We start from the raw sequence: 19,000 nt of genomic DNA, 5'->3' as shown, positions 1-19,000 counted from the left end.
TCCTGCAACTTATCGAATATGATGGTAGCGGTAGTTATATAACATTATTATTTAATCAACATTTTGATTTCATTAAACGTTTTTATTTTGCTTGTACGCAAGTTTCCTTTTTGTCTTTGAAATGAGTTCTAAATACGGATTGAGACAAACAAATTATGCCCCCGATCCCCCCCCCCCCTTCAAAGAAAACGCGGTATATTGCTTTGCACTTGTTGGTCGGGCGGTCGGTCGAACCATTCGCCAGAAGAACAAAGCTTGTACTATTAAACTGGACAGTTCCTGCACCTACGGTCATCAAATTTTACATGAAGGTTGGGTCTAACAAGTAGATGACCCCTATTGATTTTAGGGGTCATCAGGTCAAAGGTTAATGTCACAGTGACATTGGATGTTAAAAATATCGTTCGTGTGATAACTAGACAATGCTTGCATCCATGGCCCTCAATCTTGACGTGGAGGTTGGGCTTGAACAGTAGATGACGCCTATTCATTTTTGTGGTCATCGGGTCATGGTTCAAGGTCACTTTGGACCAAAGCTTGAGTGGTGATATCTCGACAATTCAAGGACCTATGGTAATAAAACTTGACACGAAGGCTGGTCCTGACCATGAGATGACCCCTATTGATTTTCGAGGTCGTCGGGTCAAAGTGACTTTTAACGCGAAAAGGTTTTCAAAGCTTGTCTGAGTGATTACTCGACAATGTCTGCACCCATTGTTCTCAAACTTTAATGAGAGGTTGGGCCTGACAAGTAAATGACCCCAATTGATTTTAGGGGTCATCGGTCAAAGGTCAAGATCACAGTGGACCAAATATTGTCGGAGTGATTACTCAACTTCCTCGACTTATGGTCATCAAACTTGACATGAAGGTTGAACCTGACCAGTAGATGAACCCTCTGGATTTTACGGGTCATCGGGTCAAAGTTTAAGGTCACAGTGACCTCTAACGCGAAAAGGTTGTCAACCCTTGTTCGAGTGGTAACTCGACAATTTTCTGCACGCATGGCCCACAAACTTGACCGGGTGATTTTAAGGGTTATCGGTACAAAGGTCAAGGTCACAGTAAACCAGTGTTTGTTCGAGTCATAACTCAGTAATGTCTGAGCCTATGGTCATCAAACGTTACATGAAAGTTGGGCCTAATCAGTTGATGAACCTTTTGATTTAAGAGGTCATCGGGACAAAGGTAAAAGTCTAAGTGACCTTTAACACGAAAAAATGTCAAAGCTTTTCCGAGTCATAACGCAACGATGTCGACACATATGGTCATCAAATTTGACATGGTGTCTTGGCAGTAGATGACCCCTTTTAAATTTAGAGGTCATCAGGTCATAGGTCAACGTCACAGTGACCTTGAATGCGAAAAGATTGTCAGAGAGATAACTTAACAACGCCTGCACCCATGGCCCTCAGCTTTGACATTTCGGTTGGGGTGACTAGTAGATTACCCCCATTGATTTTGAGGTCATAAAGTCAAAGGTCAAGGACACAAATCATATCGATCATTAACATTTACGTCATATTTACTGATTTGCTGCCCTCACAATTTAGATGCTCATAATCTTAAAACTGCCTCTAAGGTATCCAATAAAAATGACAAATCAGCTGTCATTTCAGTCCATGCATCTTTCATTCAATTGACCAAATATTTCTGACAACATGGCGCCTAAAGGAAAATAACGTTTGACAAGTTTCTTGTTTAACAATAGTGAAACTCGAGATACCTTTTTAACAGATGTGAAATTCAATGTCCAAATAAACGCTATATTTAAAATAATTTGCTTATCTTTATGCAAAGCCTGCATCACGATTAAGCCTCTTGGACGGTATAGGGGAGACATGTAAACACGTAAGTAGACATAATTCATGCCATTGAACTCGTTTTAAATCGAATGATATTTATAAAAAAACTTCTTCTGGTTAACTTTCGTCCGTATTCCGAGTCATAAACTATTAATTAATTGTAGTGTAATCTGTATTATGAAGTTGAAATTCATTCGCAGTGAAGTTTGTTATTGCTAAATTATTTATTATTTCTATAAGATAAGTCCTTAGGTTTAATTGCTAAATTAAAATTACTACGCGTAGTTAAATGTAAAACAATATGACATCGTACACCGTCCAAATAGGGCAAAGCACCCCATCTCGGAAGTGCCTACTCATTGTTACACGCCTTATCTCGTACAATTGGCTTATTTCCTTATTTATATGTTTTGAGGTTGAATGGTTTGTGATTTTGAAAATATGCTGAACATGCTAGATCTACTTGATCTACTTTTTGTTTACAATTTTACCGCATTGTTTGTACACCTTCATCGAATTTGGTCACTTAATCGAATACACAGTGGTTACTTTTTTCCAACACTGCTAAATGTTTAGTTAACATGTGGAATTTTCTCTCCATATATGGTGTTGGGGTCGTAAAGCACAAGCAATCAGTGTAATTTCGCGTGCAAATTGGTCAATTGACTATGGAATATAAAGAAACTTTATTAAGTAGTCTGTAACCTACACATCCGAGGTTGCATTCGATGGAAGATGGCCGAGGTTTTCCGATTTTAAACAGAAATGAAAATGGAGAGGAAAGCGTTCACTATGTCGGTTTATTGCTAGGTCAAAAGCGATAGCCACAAAAGTCAGGATAAATAGTTTTTGTTAAATGATGGAATGGGAGTCGTATTTTTTAATTTGTGCTCTTAGTTTAACAAATATATCAGCCTACTTCCTCGTGTGTTATTGTTACAGGGACTCAGTGACGAGTGATAGCCTCGATATATAGAGGATATTGGCTTGATTCAGTGTAAGATCGTAATATATTTTTCACCAAGTGAGTTCCAAAAGCCATATTCAACAAGTGGCGTGTTGATCACGAGGTAAAATATATCGCGATCTTACACTAAAACAAGCATCTTTTATTCATTTATTTTCATGTATGCCTAAATAATATAAATTGACGTTTCGCATTATATAAGAAACAATAACAAATACGACGCTACATTACCGGTCTGGTCATTACAATATTTTTTCAAGAAATCAAACATTGTTGTGGCGTTCAGCCCTTTAATCTGTTCGGTGTACTCCTATTATTTTATGAGTGGAAATAAATAGGTTTATTTAAAGTAATGTTTAAAAAAACACACAAAAAAACATCATATAAATAATTGCCATGCCACATCCGTTAGTTGAAGGTCTTCAATATTAACTACATACTCTGTAACCTTGTTTTTTGCCTAGTTTGATCTATATTATCTCTTCCTTTTCCTTCTTAAATGAATGGTATGTCTTTATAAGTTCCTGTTTGTTCTAGCTTTATTTAAAAGTTGGTTTCCTGTAATAATTAAAATGATTTGCCCAATATATTACCTAATATAATTATTTTCTCAAACGTTAATAGGTAACAAATATATGGCCAGATAGAACGAATAAAACAAATTTAACCTGAAGTAATAGCAACACTGCTTTACTTTAAATTATAACCTTAACAGTTGAACCCTCGATTTCAAAACAAAGAGTTTGATGGTTAATTTAAGCTCATCAATTCAACGTTAATATATTTCATGATAAAATAAGAAAGAAATATATTGCCACTCAAAGTATGTGTTATAAGAGAATAAAAACAAAACACAATACAAATAAATGATCTACATACAGCATAATGTAAGGTACTTATATGGCGATTAACACACATACATATATTCACACAATAAGGAACTAGAAATGTGTGCTCATTTTTGTATTAAACCAAATTAAAAAAGGAAATACGAATACTGAAACAAAACGCGTTCTATCATGCATAATGATTTAAAAATAGAACTGAGAGCTCGATGAATAGCGCGGTCAAAATAAAGTTGTAAATCAGAGGAAAGTCGCAATGGTTTTCGTTGATCGAAGCTGTTACATTTACAATATTGTTATGTACCGTTTAATCAAACATCTGGGAAATAAGAAAGAAACACATATAAGGCTCACAAAATAGGTTGACGCAAATTATCTTAACTGAAGTGAAGATAAAGGTCAAATCACGCACTCTTACACTTACTGAAAGTGATCAAGTTGTTTTCATTGAGTACAAGGTGACTTTCTGTCGATAATTTCGGAAGATTTAATCTATTTATTAACTCGTTAAAATATTTAAATATGTGTTATATACACCATAAAAGTTAATTTACAGATCATCGATCTTGCCGGCAAATCCACCGAAAACATCAGTGTCAGCCGAGTGAAACAAAAGCTGACGCACGTAGCCTTAAAGTTCACGTTTTTGAGCATCAGATACCGAAAATAAATTCGTGTAATGTGAAGAAAAGACTTGATTTACTGATAAACCATCACCACAGGTTCCATTAAATGAAGCTATTGTGTCAATATCTATTTGAAAATGTGACAATAGATGCACGAATTTGCCGAAAAGGGAAACTATCGCTGTCGAACATTATCTATTTTAAATGAGTGCCTGCAATTTGTAGGTGAAAGTTAGAAAAATACTTTAATTTGATGTATGCATTTTTGCGCTGGACAATGACAATAGAGGAATTTTTTTAAATTATGTTTGCATTTTTTTGTATATCGATTATGACGAATGCACCAACACTAGTTCCATAGAGTATATTTTCAACCAAGGATTATTTGATAAACTAGTATCAGTAGTAAAAGGTTATTGATCTTAAGCTCACTTTTCTGTAGAACGAACATATTGAACTCTAAAATATACTTGAACAATTGTGAAAACAAAATGTCCCAGCAACGAGCCTCTTATAGCTGCACTCTCACGGGTTGACAACCTTTTGTTTTGTCTTGGAATGAGCTCATCTTTGCGCATATGGCTGAAAACATAGGGCTGTTGTCTATGGAAAACTTTGTTAACTATAGCAAAATGTGGAAGTTAGATATAAATGTAGATAAAACGAAGATAATAGTATTTGGTGATAGAGCTAGAAGGGATAGAAATATTACAGTGTTATGTCAAAGGTTTGAAGTTGTAGTAACTTTTGAATACCTTAGAAAATTTGCAAATGCCAAAAAACATGTTGTTGATCAAGCGAGAAAAGCTTTATTTAGTCTGTATGTTAAACTAAGAAATTTAGATTTACCAATTGATTGCCAATTGAATTTTTTTGATAATACTGTTGCACCAATTTTGTTTTATGGTTGTGAAGTTTAGGGATTCGGAGACCTAAGCACAATTAAAAAAAATACAAACTCATTGTATGAAGCATACTTTAAAGGTAAAGAAAGCAATAAAGTATTGTTATTAAGAAACGGATTATAGGATTCTGGTATAAACTTACTCACACTAACTACAATTTATAGTCGATATTGTATTAACTACTTTCTAATGAGTCAATGGCATGATCCGTTGTTAGACAATGTTAAGACTATTTTTGATGATTGTTGACTTAGTTTTATATGACAAAACCCGTACAAGAAATGTAGAAATGTACATATTGATGTTCTTCTGCACAACATATTTATGTAATATAAAACTGAATAAAAAACAGTACTTTGACGGTACAAAGGAATATTTGTTAAATCTTGTTGAAAATTCGCTAAATGATCAATACAAGCAATCTTGGAAAAGTACTGTAAAAGAGTTTCCAAAGTGTAACAATTATAGGATTAACAAAACGGATCATAAGTTTGAAGATTTTTATAGTTCAATTCCAGAAATGTTTATCCAACCGCTCATAAATTTCAGACTTTGCAATAATTATTTGCCCGTTGAGACGGATCGCTGGCATGGTATTCAAAGAAATGACCGAAAATGTACTTTATGTAACTTAAATGACATTGGCGATGAATATCTTTACATACTTAAATGCACCCACTTTGCCAAAGAAAGAAGGAAATATTTGCCAGCTATTCATAGAAATGATGTCAATATTATACCCTTCCAAATGATAATGTGAGAGAATGATTGTGAAAGCTTTAAGAAAACAAATGATGAATCAAACCTTTGCAATGTGTTTATGAAACCTTATGTATGGAGTATTTGAGGTCAACAGTCGTCATCGTCAACCTCAATACGAACTTATAAGGAGTCATTTCACACGTTGTTGTAAAATGAAAGTAGACAGCAATATATTTACATGTTGTTTTGTTGTTGTTTTTCTAAAGAAACAAACTGAATTACGCTCTGCATTTTGAACAAAGAGTTGGATACACTAAATTCTCATCATAACTTCAAAATATTAGTTATGTTGTAGGTGGTGTTATAAGATCAGAAAGAGTGGAGGTTGAATACAGTTTTGTGAGATTGTGATATTGCATATGATAATGAAAATAAATGCAAATAGTATGTAAATACTGAGTAAGACACTAAATACATCACTTCATTAGGATTATTCATCACTGAAATAAAAACAACAACAGTTTATAAGGGATATGGATTTGCTTGACTTCATGTTTTTTTATAGATATGTACGTTTATTACTGGATTTAACGAGACATCAGGTAAGAAATCAACTTTGTTCCTTCTTTTTTTTCTCTTTCCCTTCTTTTTTGCCATGTATTATTGTGACCATAATATTTATTATTTGACATATCATGTTTTGTCAAGAAACTGTTATTTACATGTTTACGACAATAAACAACTCTGTCTGTCTGTCTGTCTGTTTGTCTGTCTTATTAAAATTCAGATTAAGACATTGATAATTGAATCATATATGTAATTATGTAAATACTGTAACATCAATCTTAATAAAGGTTTTTTTTATATGAAAATGACAGTCTGAGAATACTTCATACAACATATCGACTTTTATGTTAGAGGTTGTTATATAACATATACAGCACATAATATAATTCGAGGAGGCGAATATTGCTAAGAAAATTTTACTAAATATCGCATCTATTAACCGTTTTCTAACAATATTCCTAGAGTCGATAATAATACACTATCAATTTCAGCATTCAATAGGACTTCTACCGTTTAGCCATATTTGTTTTTAAATTTTGTTTTAGAATGAGACATTGTTTGGGTAAATGTCTTAGAACCAGTGATATAATACTGCTGAAAAAAAGATCGGATCGCATATTAAAACTTTGGATCTGATATTTTGCCAAGATTGGTTTATTCGAAGATAAAAAAAGTTGTTAAACCAGTCAATCTGTGAGAGTTCAGCTTTAAACCATATACCAATGGGCTTATATGTTAGGCCCTAATTCATCCAAGCAACTACACGACGTCCCCTATCCTAGGATTAAGCTATGCTAATTTTGTTTCGTTTTGTTATAATTTGAATTATTTTGGCTTTCTTAAGACCTCTCAAACTTATCAAGTACCTTATCACAATAAGCTAATTTTTATTTAATAATATAACGATAAAGTAAGAATTAAGGCTTAATGAAATAAGAAACTTTTAACGCTGAAGAAATTTCCAGACATTATGGCCGAAAGCTCGTACAGCTATATTCCACAGAATTTGCAAAAATACGATAAACATACCTAGTAGAATTGTCAACACTCGCATGTATATATACCATACCCCATCTTTATACAGTACTCCATGTATATACCATACTCCTATGCCAGAGCCTATAAAATAAGTTTTAAAGCATTGTTTTCAAACGTATGTTTTCTTAGAGCTGCATACTTACAGATTGACCATTTTGACAACTTTGTTTTTAGTTTTTGTCATTAATGAGCCATTGTTTGCGTAAATGTCTGAGAACCAGTGATATAAGACCGCTGACAAAGGATCAGATCGCAGTTTTTCATATTACGTTCGAAAATGTATGTGTTTTGCAAAACAATTTCCTAAGCGTTAGTAAGGCTTTAAGCCACAACACTTCATTGTTCGAACATTGAACACTGCGATCTGATATTTTGCCTCCAGTCTTATATCACTTTCTAGATGTTTACGCAAAGATGAATTCATTTCGAGACAAAACTTTTTTAATTTTATTTCAAAACGTTCAATCTGTGAGAGTGCATCTATAAAATATGACATATTGTTGATTTATGTTCCCAATTTGTCTGTGAAATGTGTTCTAAGGAGAAAGAGAAGAAGGGTTAAATTGCTTTGCACAGGTTGGTCGGCCGGTCGGTCTGTCAGTAGACCAAAGCTTGTCCGAGTGATAACTCGACAATTCCTGTACCTATGGTCATCAAACTATTTATTTTAGGAGTCATCTGGTCAAAGCTCATAGTCACAGAGACCTTTAACGCAAAATGTTATAAAAACTAAGTGATAACTATGACTGCACCCATGGTGATGTTAGACCTGACCTGCAGATGACCCCTTTTGAATTAACGGTCATCGGATCAAAGATCATGGTCACAGTGACCTTCAATGCGAAAGGGTTTTCCGAGTGATAACTCGAGTGATAACTCGACCATGCATGCACCCATGACCCATGACTCCGAGGTTTGGTCTAACCAGTAGATGACCACTATTGAATTTCGGGGTCATCAGGTCAAGGCCACAGCGACCTTGAACGCAAAAAGCTTATCCGTGTTATAACTTGGGAATGACTGGAACCATGGCCATCAAATTTGACATTTAGGTTAGGTGAGTCGAAGTTCAAGGTCACAACTCATATTGATCATTAAAATTTACGTCATATTTACTTATTCTCTGTTGCTAAGAGGATACATAGATATATGCAAGATATATGCAAATAACAGTTATCATCTGAACATGATTAAAACTGTACCTATTATCCTCACATTTTGAATAGAAATAATCTTTTAACTGGCTCAGAGGCATCCAATGTCAATGACAACTTAGCTGTCATTTCGGTCCATGCATATTTCATTCAATTGTCCAAATATTCCTGACCACTTGGCGCCCAAGAAGGGCAAAATGTTCGACAAATCTCTTGTTTAACAAAAGTGAAACTCGAGATTTTTAACATATGTGAAATTCAATGTCCAAATAAACGCCATATCTAACATTAATTGCTTATCTTTATACAAAACCTGCAGCACGATTTAGCCTCTTAAACGATATAATGGGGACATGTAAACTCGTAAGTTGACACAATTCATGCAATTGAACTCTTTTTAAATCGATATAATTTTTTATATGCATAAAAAACTTCATGTAATTTGTGGTTTACATTTCCTCTGTATTCCGAGTCATAAACTATTAATTAATTGTAGTGTAATCTGTATAATTAAGTTGAAATTCATTCGCAGTGAAGTTTGTTATCGCTAAATTATTTATTATTCCTATAAGATAAGTCCTTAGGTTTAATTGCTAAATTAAAATTACTACGCGTAGTTAAATGTAAAGCAATATGACATCGTAAACCGTCCAAACAGGGCAAATCACACCAATTCGGAAGTGTCTACTCATTGTTACATGCCTTATTTCTTTTAATTTACCAATGGCAATGAATCAAAGCAAGGTTATACCATCTCATACAATTGGCTACGTTCCTTATTTATATGTTTTGAGGTTGAATGGTTTGTGGTTTCAAAAATATGCTGAACATGCTAGATCTACTTAATCTACTTTTTGTTTACAATTCCAACGCATTATGTGTACTCCTACATCAGATATGGTCACTTAATCGAATACACAGTGGCTACGTTCAACTTTTTTTTCTAACGTTGCTTAATGTTAAGTAAACATGCGGAACTTTTTTCTCCATATATGGTGCCTGGGGTCGTAAAGCACAATAATTCAGTGTTATTTCGCGTGCAAATTAGACAATTGACTATGGAATATAAAGGAACTTTATTTAGAAGTCTGTAACCTACACATCCAAGGTTGTATACGATGAAAAGTGGCCGAGGTGTTCCGATTGTAAACAGAGATGTAAATGGAGAGGAAATCGTTCACTACGTCGGTTTATTACTATGTTGAAAGCGATAGCCTCAAAAGTCTTGAGGTTATGTTAATGAATGGAATAGGATTTGTATTTTATTTTAATTTATGCCCTCAATGTAAAAAATATATATCAGCCTACTGCCCCGTGGTGTTTGTTGTTACAGAGTCCCAGTAACGAGTATCATTCGGAACTCCTCGGTCATTTTTATCGAGCACAACCTCGGATGTATGCCGGCACATTAGTAAAAGTAGTTCGTAAATTTTTAAATCATATCAGCAATTAAATGTAGTATTTTAGCTTGTATTGATTGATCTAAATTTAAATTAATTGCCAGTAAAGTGTATAATTGCAAACATAATTAAGATTCCCTGGAATTAAGTCTCATTAAGTTCAACTGCTAAGTTAAATTACTACGCGATCTACTTGCAGCGGACTTAATCATACCGAGTATGTAAACCGTCCATATACATTCGAGGTTGTTTTCGATGAAATGGCCGAGGAGCTCCGAATGCAATAAGTGTATGCCCTAATATATGAGCAGCGTCGCGCGATTTTGGGCCTTCGGACATATATTTGCTATTACAATGTTTTAAGGTATTTGAATGGAATGATATTTTAGGAATATATTCTGAAAATTTCATGATGATATCACTTAAATTGCGTTAGATACGTGCTTACAAGTAAGACCATGTATTGCGCATTTTGAATACTAAATTTGACGTCATGCAAATGACGTCGTTACGAAAGCACATTATTCAAATGAAGTGCAAACTTAATGTATCAATATTACAACTAGCTTATAATTTAGATTATTTTCTTATCAAAGAATCTTCAATGACCATTAATTAAGATAAAAATAATTAATCATTTTTGTATTTTTAATACATTTCGCCATTTTAAACACAGACTATTATTCCGGTCAAAATATGTCGGGACGAAATCCATGGTTGCTATGGAAACATGAGTAAACCAATGGTCAAAAATTATCGAGAAAATGATGCACCAATGACAAATCTTAAAAAGAAAGAAGTTTGGAAGAAATTGATTTACATAGAAAAAAATCATTATTTTTGGCATTTTTTACTAATGATTATTTCATTTTTCTGTCATGCTTTACGATGAAATATGGGGTTTTAACAGTGAAATAACAACAGTGAAAATATCAATTTGATATTTCCACTGCAAAATAAGGAGTGAAAATATAAATTTTAAAATATAAATATAAAAGAACTACTTTTAAAATCCTTTGTTTTTACATGTACTTGCCTTGGTCAAAACAGAACACTGGACTTCAGTAAATTATGTCAAAAAATGTTAAAAAAAAATAAAGAAATATTTTATAAATTTAAATAAATATATAATTGGAAATGAACAACTTACCGTTTATTACCGGTTATCCCGTTTATCAAACATTTTACTGATCTTTGAAGCTGAATGTTCGAACATTTGCTTTCATTCCAAACAAATTACAGACAAAAACAACTGTTCGAACATAAATAAAATTTTATAGCATCGTTCAAATGTATTTTCAACTGTTAACCGCTGTAGTACGTAAAATGAGCTTCCTGGAGAATTCACACAACAATTTACAGATAGATCCGATATTTTTTACCCCACCCACATCTCTAAATGTGTCAACAAACTAGCGTGGCATTTACTCTTCTGGAAAACAAACATTTTAAAGTGAAACGGACTGGTCTCTGACAGTAAGATGACTGAATATTAACTTACTATAAAAACACGCGTATATGCAGTCTTAAACTAAATAGATAGGTTAAAATCCAATGAGTATCCACATTTGTTTTGCTAACACATTTGACCTTCCAAATTTTCATTCTATAAATAGCGGCGTAGTAATTTGGTTAAAATAAAAAGTGTTTTCATTATTTTTTGGAACATTTGTGCACTAATTATACTTCATTTTTTACTGTTCATAAAGCTTTGCAATAAAAAGCGAGCGAATATTAAGCTTTAAGAATGAATAGCATAGAACTATTTCTCAGCAAACCGAAAGTACAAAAGTTGACAGCTATAATTATGCATGAGGGGCGCCCCACGGGTAGCGGCGTAAAGCCCACCCTTTTCAAAAAAGGGGGTAATTCAGAAATAAATAAAAAACATATAAAACTCCGAAAATAAGCATAAAAGAAACAGAAAATTTGTTTATTTCAGTGTAATATATTCTATGACACTCGTGAAATAAAATACGATCTTACACTGAAATAAACAAATATCCTCTATGTAATCATTATGTCCGAAGGCCCAAAATCGCACGATGCGGCTCATATACTAAGAGGATAATGGTTTCTTTCAGTGTGAGATCTTTATTTTTTTCTCACTAATTCAGCACCAAAGGCTATGTTTCACGAGTGACGTGGTGGTCACGTGGTGAAAAATATTGCGATGTTTTACTAAAACGAGCATTTTTTGATATATGCCTAAATAGGATATAATGTCATTTATTTTAAGTTTTTTTAGAAAATTGCGCCAAATTGTACGCGAACGTAACGTCATTTTGGAAATGACGTCGTTAAAATTGGGTTCCAGCCCTATGGCTATGCGCGCAGTCGTTGGATTTGGAATTGAGAGCTGGCTAATTTTTTAAAACTTTAATTTGTTATGCAGAGTGTCAAATGTATCATGACGAAAGAACATTTCGCTCTTTATTTGAAACAATGTCGAATTCGAACTTACAATAACGGTCCTAATATTACAATAACGTTTTGGTTTTTTTTGAAACTTTTCGGCATTGTTGAAGCGTTCAGCCATTCAACATTTAAGCTCAAATGAATGCTTTTGTTATATTATTTTATGAGTTGAAATATAAAGGTTTATTTTAAGATATGTTTAAACAAAAACTAACGATCATAAAACTTATTGCCATGACAACATCCGTTAGTTGAACGGCTATGCAAGATACGTTCTTAATTTGTAACCTTGTTTTTGCCTAGTTTGATTTATATTTTCTTTCTTAAATGAATGCTATGTTGTAGAAGTTCCTTTTTGTTCAAATGAATAAATTAGAAATTAGAAATTAAATATTGGTTTAAATATCATTTTCTTCTTTCAAAGTGAATCATTATAATTACAGTCGAACCCTGTTGGTCCGAACTCCCAGGGACCGGCGATAATACCAGAACAGAACAGAACAGAACAGAACATTATTAAGACTTGTACAAAGTACATCATCTTCTTAACCATATACACATAATAATTGATAATACCTCGAGTCTCGAAAAGCTCGAGCCAAGCGGGAATTGTGTTTACCTTCAGTATAAAGAAATCGGTCCTTCACATATATTTCGAACCAACGAGGAATTCGAGCCAAGCGATTTCGAGACAACGGGTTTCGACTTAATAATCAATTATCATTCAATATAACACTTATTTTGTTTTCTTATATGTTATTCTAGAGTACACCTATTTTTCCTTTTAAAAACACGATTTCTATGATATTGAAACTACCGATTTATTTTCTTCAAACAATGACACAAAACAACATGTACAATGGATTAAAAGTCAACTCACGTTTGCTTATAAATGTAAACTGGCCTCGACAAAAGTATTTTTAAGCACATTAATTAAGTAAAGTAAAACCGAAATGAAATGCTATAGAAGAAATTTGAAACGCTTTAAACATTTCACTTGGCATTCCACTTAAAACCAGCGTACTGTTCAAACTAAAAACGACATGATGGTTGGCCCACATGGTAATACTTAAAAAAATAGTTTTTATGAGACTACACTTTAAACAATTGTTTGTTTGCGGTTAAAAAACCACAATTTGGGGAATGGGAATGTTTGAAACAGTTGTTTTTATCCAGTAGTATACACCCTATGTCAACTTATAACGCCCCTTTGTAGAAAAAGATGGACTTCTTTTGATAACTCAGACGCCATGTTTTTTAAACGGGCCGATTTCACTGAGTTGGTCTTCTAACCGTTAAACAAGCATTTTTTAAAGATGGCCTAAAACGGTATCGTTACTACTCCTTGCAATCATACGGTGACAATACAAAGTATAACACAGATGTTTTCATTGACGGCATTATTATTTTTAAATATATCAGTTACTTATTTTGTCAAATTAACTTTAATATTATTAAAGTCACCAGTATAAGAATCTATTTCAATTACTTTATTTTATCTTTAACAGGAATCACGACCAAAGCTTGGTGAACACGGCGACAGTACATCGGAAAAATGGATTAAATTAATTTCCAATTAAACGTATACCAAGCGGTTGATGTTTATCGAACCGTCAAAACTTAAGCAAATTTCATTTATGTAAACAGTTTATGTGATACTTTGAAGAATATGACAGTATACGTTCATCGCCACAACCCTATTATATTTTTTTCTACGAATGTGATTATTTGCTAATTAACAGATATATTTCACCGTGATTTTATCGAAAATGTTATCATTATGAGCTCGATAGTGATTTAAACAAAATAAGCATCTTATACACAGGAATCAATACATGATTTTAAACGAATGTGAAAGTGTTCGCGTATATCAATGCTTTTAATATTCGTCAAAGGGAAGCTTTTGCGAAGCGTATTTTTTTTTTAAAAACTCGAATTCAAATTTAAAGTGAGAGTCTGAATAATGACATATAAATTTGTGTTTATTGACGAATATGACAGTGTTCGTTGAATTACCTAAACTCGGAAGTGATTTCCCCACGGAAGCTTATAAGTGATTTTTGCAAGGTGTGAAACTTGTCTGATTTTAACCGAATGTCAAAAAATCGGTTGTGAACATTGAACATTTTCATTGTGTCATGGATCCCCGAAATCAACGGCCGGAAGATGCAGCATGCGAGGCGGCACGGGAGGCTGAACCGGAAGAGCGGCCTGGGTCCGTGCTGTACGCCGTGGAAGATGTGCCGGCACCGCATCTCTGTTTTCTGTTTGGACTTCAGGTCAGAATTACATTCAAGATCATTAAATGATTTTCTTTAAATGTTTTTCTTAAACTCCAAGTGAATCGAATAATTATGAATTAAATGAATCTTTGTCCACACGGGGAAATTTCGGCAGATCTATTTACTATATTTTTTAGTGTGTATTTGAAAAAATGCATTCCTTACTATTACAGGGACTATTTCATGGTTTGTAAAATGTATTTTTATGGACTTGTTCATTCGAAATTAAGTGTGGCAAATCGTAAGGAGTATGGAAACGAAGATACTGACGGCTTGAACCCTTTAACAAATGTTGATATATGCTCAAACATTGCCTTTGATGTCCATAATATCGATATGACGTAACGTGATTCAGCAAAAGTCTGTAGAGTGATTGGTTGATTGACATTATCACATGATGCTACCAATGTATTCAATAAATGTTAAAAATCCGCCAGCTTACGTACTAGTCCTTGTGGGCGAGTGGATATGGAAGCAGTTTCTGTTGTTGTTTTTCTTAACTGTACCGGCGTGGGTTCGGTCCTCACTTAAACTAGGTTTCTACATACTTTATCTGTATTTTTTCACTGCAATTTCGGTATCAAAGAGTAAAACAATTATAATATACGTGTTTTCAGATGTATTCACAAACAAACTCATGTTTGGTGCCAAAACATGAGCGAGACCCATAAAGCTCTGAAGTGAACACATAATATGACAACCTATTTATTCAGCTTAACCTCATTGAATGACAGTTACGGCTCTCTTAATCCTTCATTCTATACGAATCATTAATATGAATGAGAATGTGAATAGGAACATTTGAGATTATGAAGAACTCGGCTGTCTGTGTGACTAACTCAACTTATATTACGTTAAATATATTTGATCTCCATGGGTAGCATTTAAAACCGGCGTGACATTATATTTACTGAACGATTTAAAATCTACCTTTCGAAACTGATTTTTACAAAGGAGGCTTTATACAGAGGGAATACACTGATAATTGCATGGGCGGATCAAGGTATTGACGTGAGAGGGGGGGTTGCTTACGGGCGCAACCTTTTGACATTCTCCTCACCCTCTAAACCGACGTTCATATGGTTTAAAATGTTGGCAGGGGGAGGGGGATTTTTTTGACAATTTAAGTCCGAAAGAATGCATTTCAAACGTATTTTATTACTCTGTTATCTCCGATAGTATGCATAGCATAAATGCTGAATTGGTGAGATTGACCTAGTGGTAAATGTGTCCGCCTCTCAACCAAGAGGTTGTGGGCTCGCTCCCCACCAGTGGTCTCAAGGCCTCTCAGAATGCATACCAGTAGTTCCCACCCAGACAACGGAGTCGAGAGTCATTCATATATTGATAATTGCCAATGAGCTGAAACAGCTTTTAGTTTCTTTACCATGCAGCTTAAATAAATAAGAATAATAAACTGGTTGCGTAAAATTATTGATATGTGTTTTACATTAAAATATAAACAAAAGAAACATCACGTAAAAAGTGAATTCTTCAGCCTTTTGTTTTTCTTATCCGAATAAAATATTGCTCGTGTACTAGGTTCAAAAATCAAAATGTGGAAATTACAACGTTTTCACGATTTTTCATTCTATGGTGTGCTTCAATTCGTGTTTAAGAAAAATGATCACAAAATATTTTGCTTTTTCATAATTTCCTGAATCTTTTTTTAACTTCTAGAATGTCATTGTGGTAACAGACCACACATGACTTCAAAATAGTTTCGACTTTGATAAGAGCAATAATTATGCTTAATTCCACTTGTTTGATTTTCACAATTATTCAAAATACTTTGAGATAAACATCGCCGGTGAAAGTCAGACTGAACGGCTCTTAAACCAAATTAAAAGTAAACTGGACTTTTGATTGTCACAGTGACCAGAACATAGGATTGGCCGAAGTAGGTTATTTGTTCAATGAATTATATTAAAGGGACTTGACACCAGATGACACACAAAAAAGTGTCTACCACTTTAATCCAAGTAATTTAAAAAAAAAAAACGTCGGTATTTGTATCTGTACAATTCACGTGATTTTCACTTGATAGATATGCACACGATAAACTTGAAAACCATTATGCGCTATTTGTAAGCAAGGGCAGCGACAAATTAATCTTTAAATCATGTAAAATGATGTACATGTACTATCGGGCCCACACTAGCTCGGTTGGACACTCTCAGGCTTGTTTTGATGAACGACTGTATTTGCCGATTTTGTGACCATTTTGTGTCTAGTCCCTTTAAAGCTTGTGTCTCTAGTTTGGCCACTTTATTAGTTTACATATGACACGCTATTATTATTATTATTATTATCATTATTATTATTATTATTATTATTATTATTATTATTATTATTATTATTATTATATTTTTATTTTTATTTTTATTATTATTATTATTATCATTATTATTATTATTATTATTATTATCATTATTATTATTATTATAATTATTATTATTATTATTATTATTATTATTATTATTATTATTATTATTATTATTATTATTATCTTATTTTACTACACTCACTCATTAGTATGCAGAACATACTTAAAATCATTAGTATGCAGAACATACTTAAAACACAGTTTACGTTTTTGCCGACAATTCTCGCCCCAGCCTATACCAGGGTATCCTCTCCATATTTGAATCCTCCTTTTTCATGTTTTCACCACTTATGTTATGCAAATATATATTCAAACGAGTTTATAAGTAGACAAATATTGCTGTTGTAAGACCACCTACACTAACTCATTAACATGCAGATCATACTCTACTTCTTGCTATTTTTTTTATTTTTTTTTAAGTTGTAAAACCATTCAAAAGTCGGTGTTCAAAAACATGAAGTCATACCAAATCATTTTCATGTTTAGCGACCGCGGAGGGATAAGTTTTGGGATTTCTGATCGAAAAAAACGTATGAATTGAAAAATACGAGGAAAGTCGAGGAAAGATGAAATTATTTCATTTTATATGATCAACGATCTTGCCGAATATGTTTAATTTATTTTAACTATTATATGGACTACTGAATACATTCAAGTGTTAATAACTTGCTTCATGCTTTGTACTTTATATTATAGGCATTTAATATCATAGAATGATGAATTCTGTGTGAGCCCCATGATCAACAGAATTGCATACAAGGTTTTTTTCCACTCAATTTTAGTGGAAATCTAACTTTATATGGAAAATAGTAATGAATGGACTAAGAAGGATCTGGAGTCTATATGCTAAATAGGATGCCACTAATTTAGTATTCGTTTCTTTCGGGGATTCGTTTGTTTTGTTCAGACAGAGAGATAGGTATTTGTACCATGGGTTGACGGTAAACATAAAAACGATTTGGTATGGCCTATTGCTGTGAAAAGACATAAAACGTTACTTGCAAAATACAACTGTTCGAAATTTACGACATATCAATTTAGCAAAATTTAAAAATTGGACTAAAAGATTTTTAGGTTAACTAGCACAGTCGTAAATTGTGAAGTACAATTTTGACACACAGACAAAAAAACAGACGGGCAGGCAATAAATTGTCACTTATGATGCATGGCATTCACAAGAACATTTCTAGGAATTGTTGACAAAACACATTGACAAAAACATCATCCTTTTTCTTGACATTATCAATGCTAACAAAATATGCATAATTGATGGGGGAAAAACATTTCGTCTAAATTTCGATATTAATTAACATTTGAAGAATTAATCATAAATTGCCGTTACATCTTAATTTTCCTCTTTTAAAATTAGTCATTTTCATTTGAAATAGACTTTGACATTATAAATTACTGCAACGATTTCTCTCAATGCAGCCTATAATCACCGCGTTATGACAATAAATATGATTAATTAACATTTATAAGAAATATTACATTATTTTAATTTTAAAGAAACTCGGTCACGTTTTTCATTATAATTCATCAAATTCTTTGGGTGTGATATGTGGAAATAGGGTTATTTAAATGATATTGTTTTAGCAAAAGTTCGAATTTGATCGTATTCTTAATAACTATTAAAATGTGCAGAAAATACTTTCTTTAGCCGATACGCTACTGAAAATTAAATCATTTTAGGCTTGGGTTTTTCAAAAAATTCCTTTCAAATGAGTAGTACGTCGTTGGTACGTTTTGTTCATAAACAGTAAAAAAAGCAATTTCGGTGCCAGCACAATCTTAATGCGTATGCCCCTTTAAAGTAAATTTAAAAACTTAGACTTCTAGATATCAAAACTGGAATTTGTTTTCCTATTTTGAAGTAACTGAAGCAAAGGGGACTTTTGTGACTAT

General features: G+C 33.1%; 1 protein-coding gene across 4 annotated transcripts in view; it reads left to right on the top strand.

The window, feature by feature from the left end:
- LOC128211292 (solute carrier family 23 member 2-like) overlaps positions 1–19,000 on the top strand; it is a 49,953-nt gene that overhangs the window by 14,236 nt on the left and 16,717 nt on the right. For all 4 annotated transcript variants that reach the window (XM_052915943.1, XM_052915940.1, XM_052915942.1 and 1 more), the window contains exon 2: positions 13,936–14,706. In XM_052915943.1, coding sequence (XP_052771903.1) covers positions 14,594–14,706 — 113 coding nt within the window. In that variant the 5' untranslated portion in view covers positions 13,936–14,593. The remainder of the gene's footprint in view (positions 1–13,935; positions 14,707–19,000) is intronic.

This window comes from Mya arenaria, chromosome 12 (genome assembly GCF_026914265.1).
Source record: "Mya arenaria isolate MELC-2E11 chromosome 12, ASM2691426v1".
Taxonomy (NCBI): domain Eukaryota; kingdom Metazoa; phylum Mollusca; class Bivalvia; order Myida; family Myidae; genus Mya; species Mya arenaria.
This window is presented reverse-complemented; position numbering and strand designations above follow the sequence as displayed.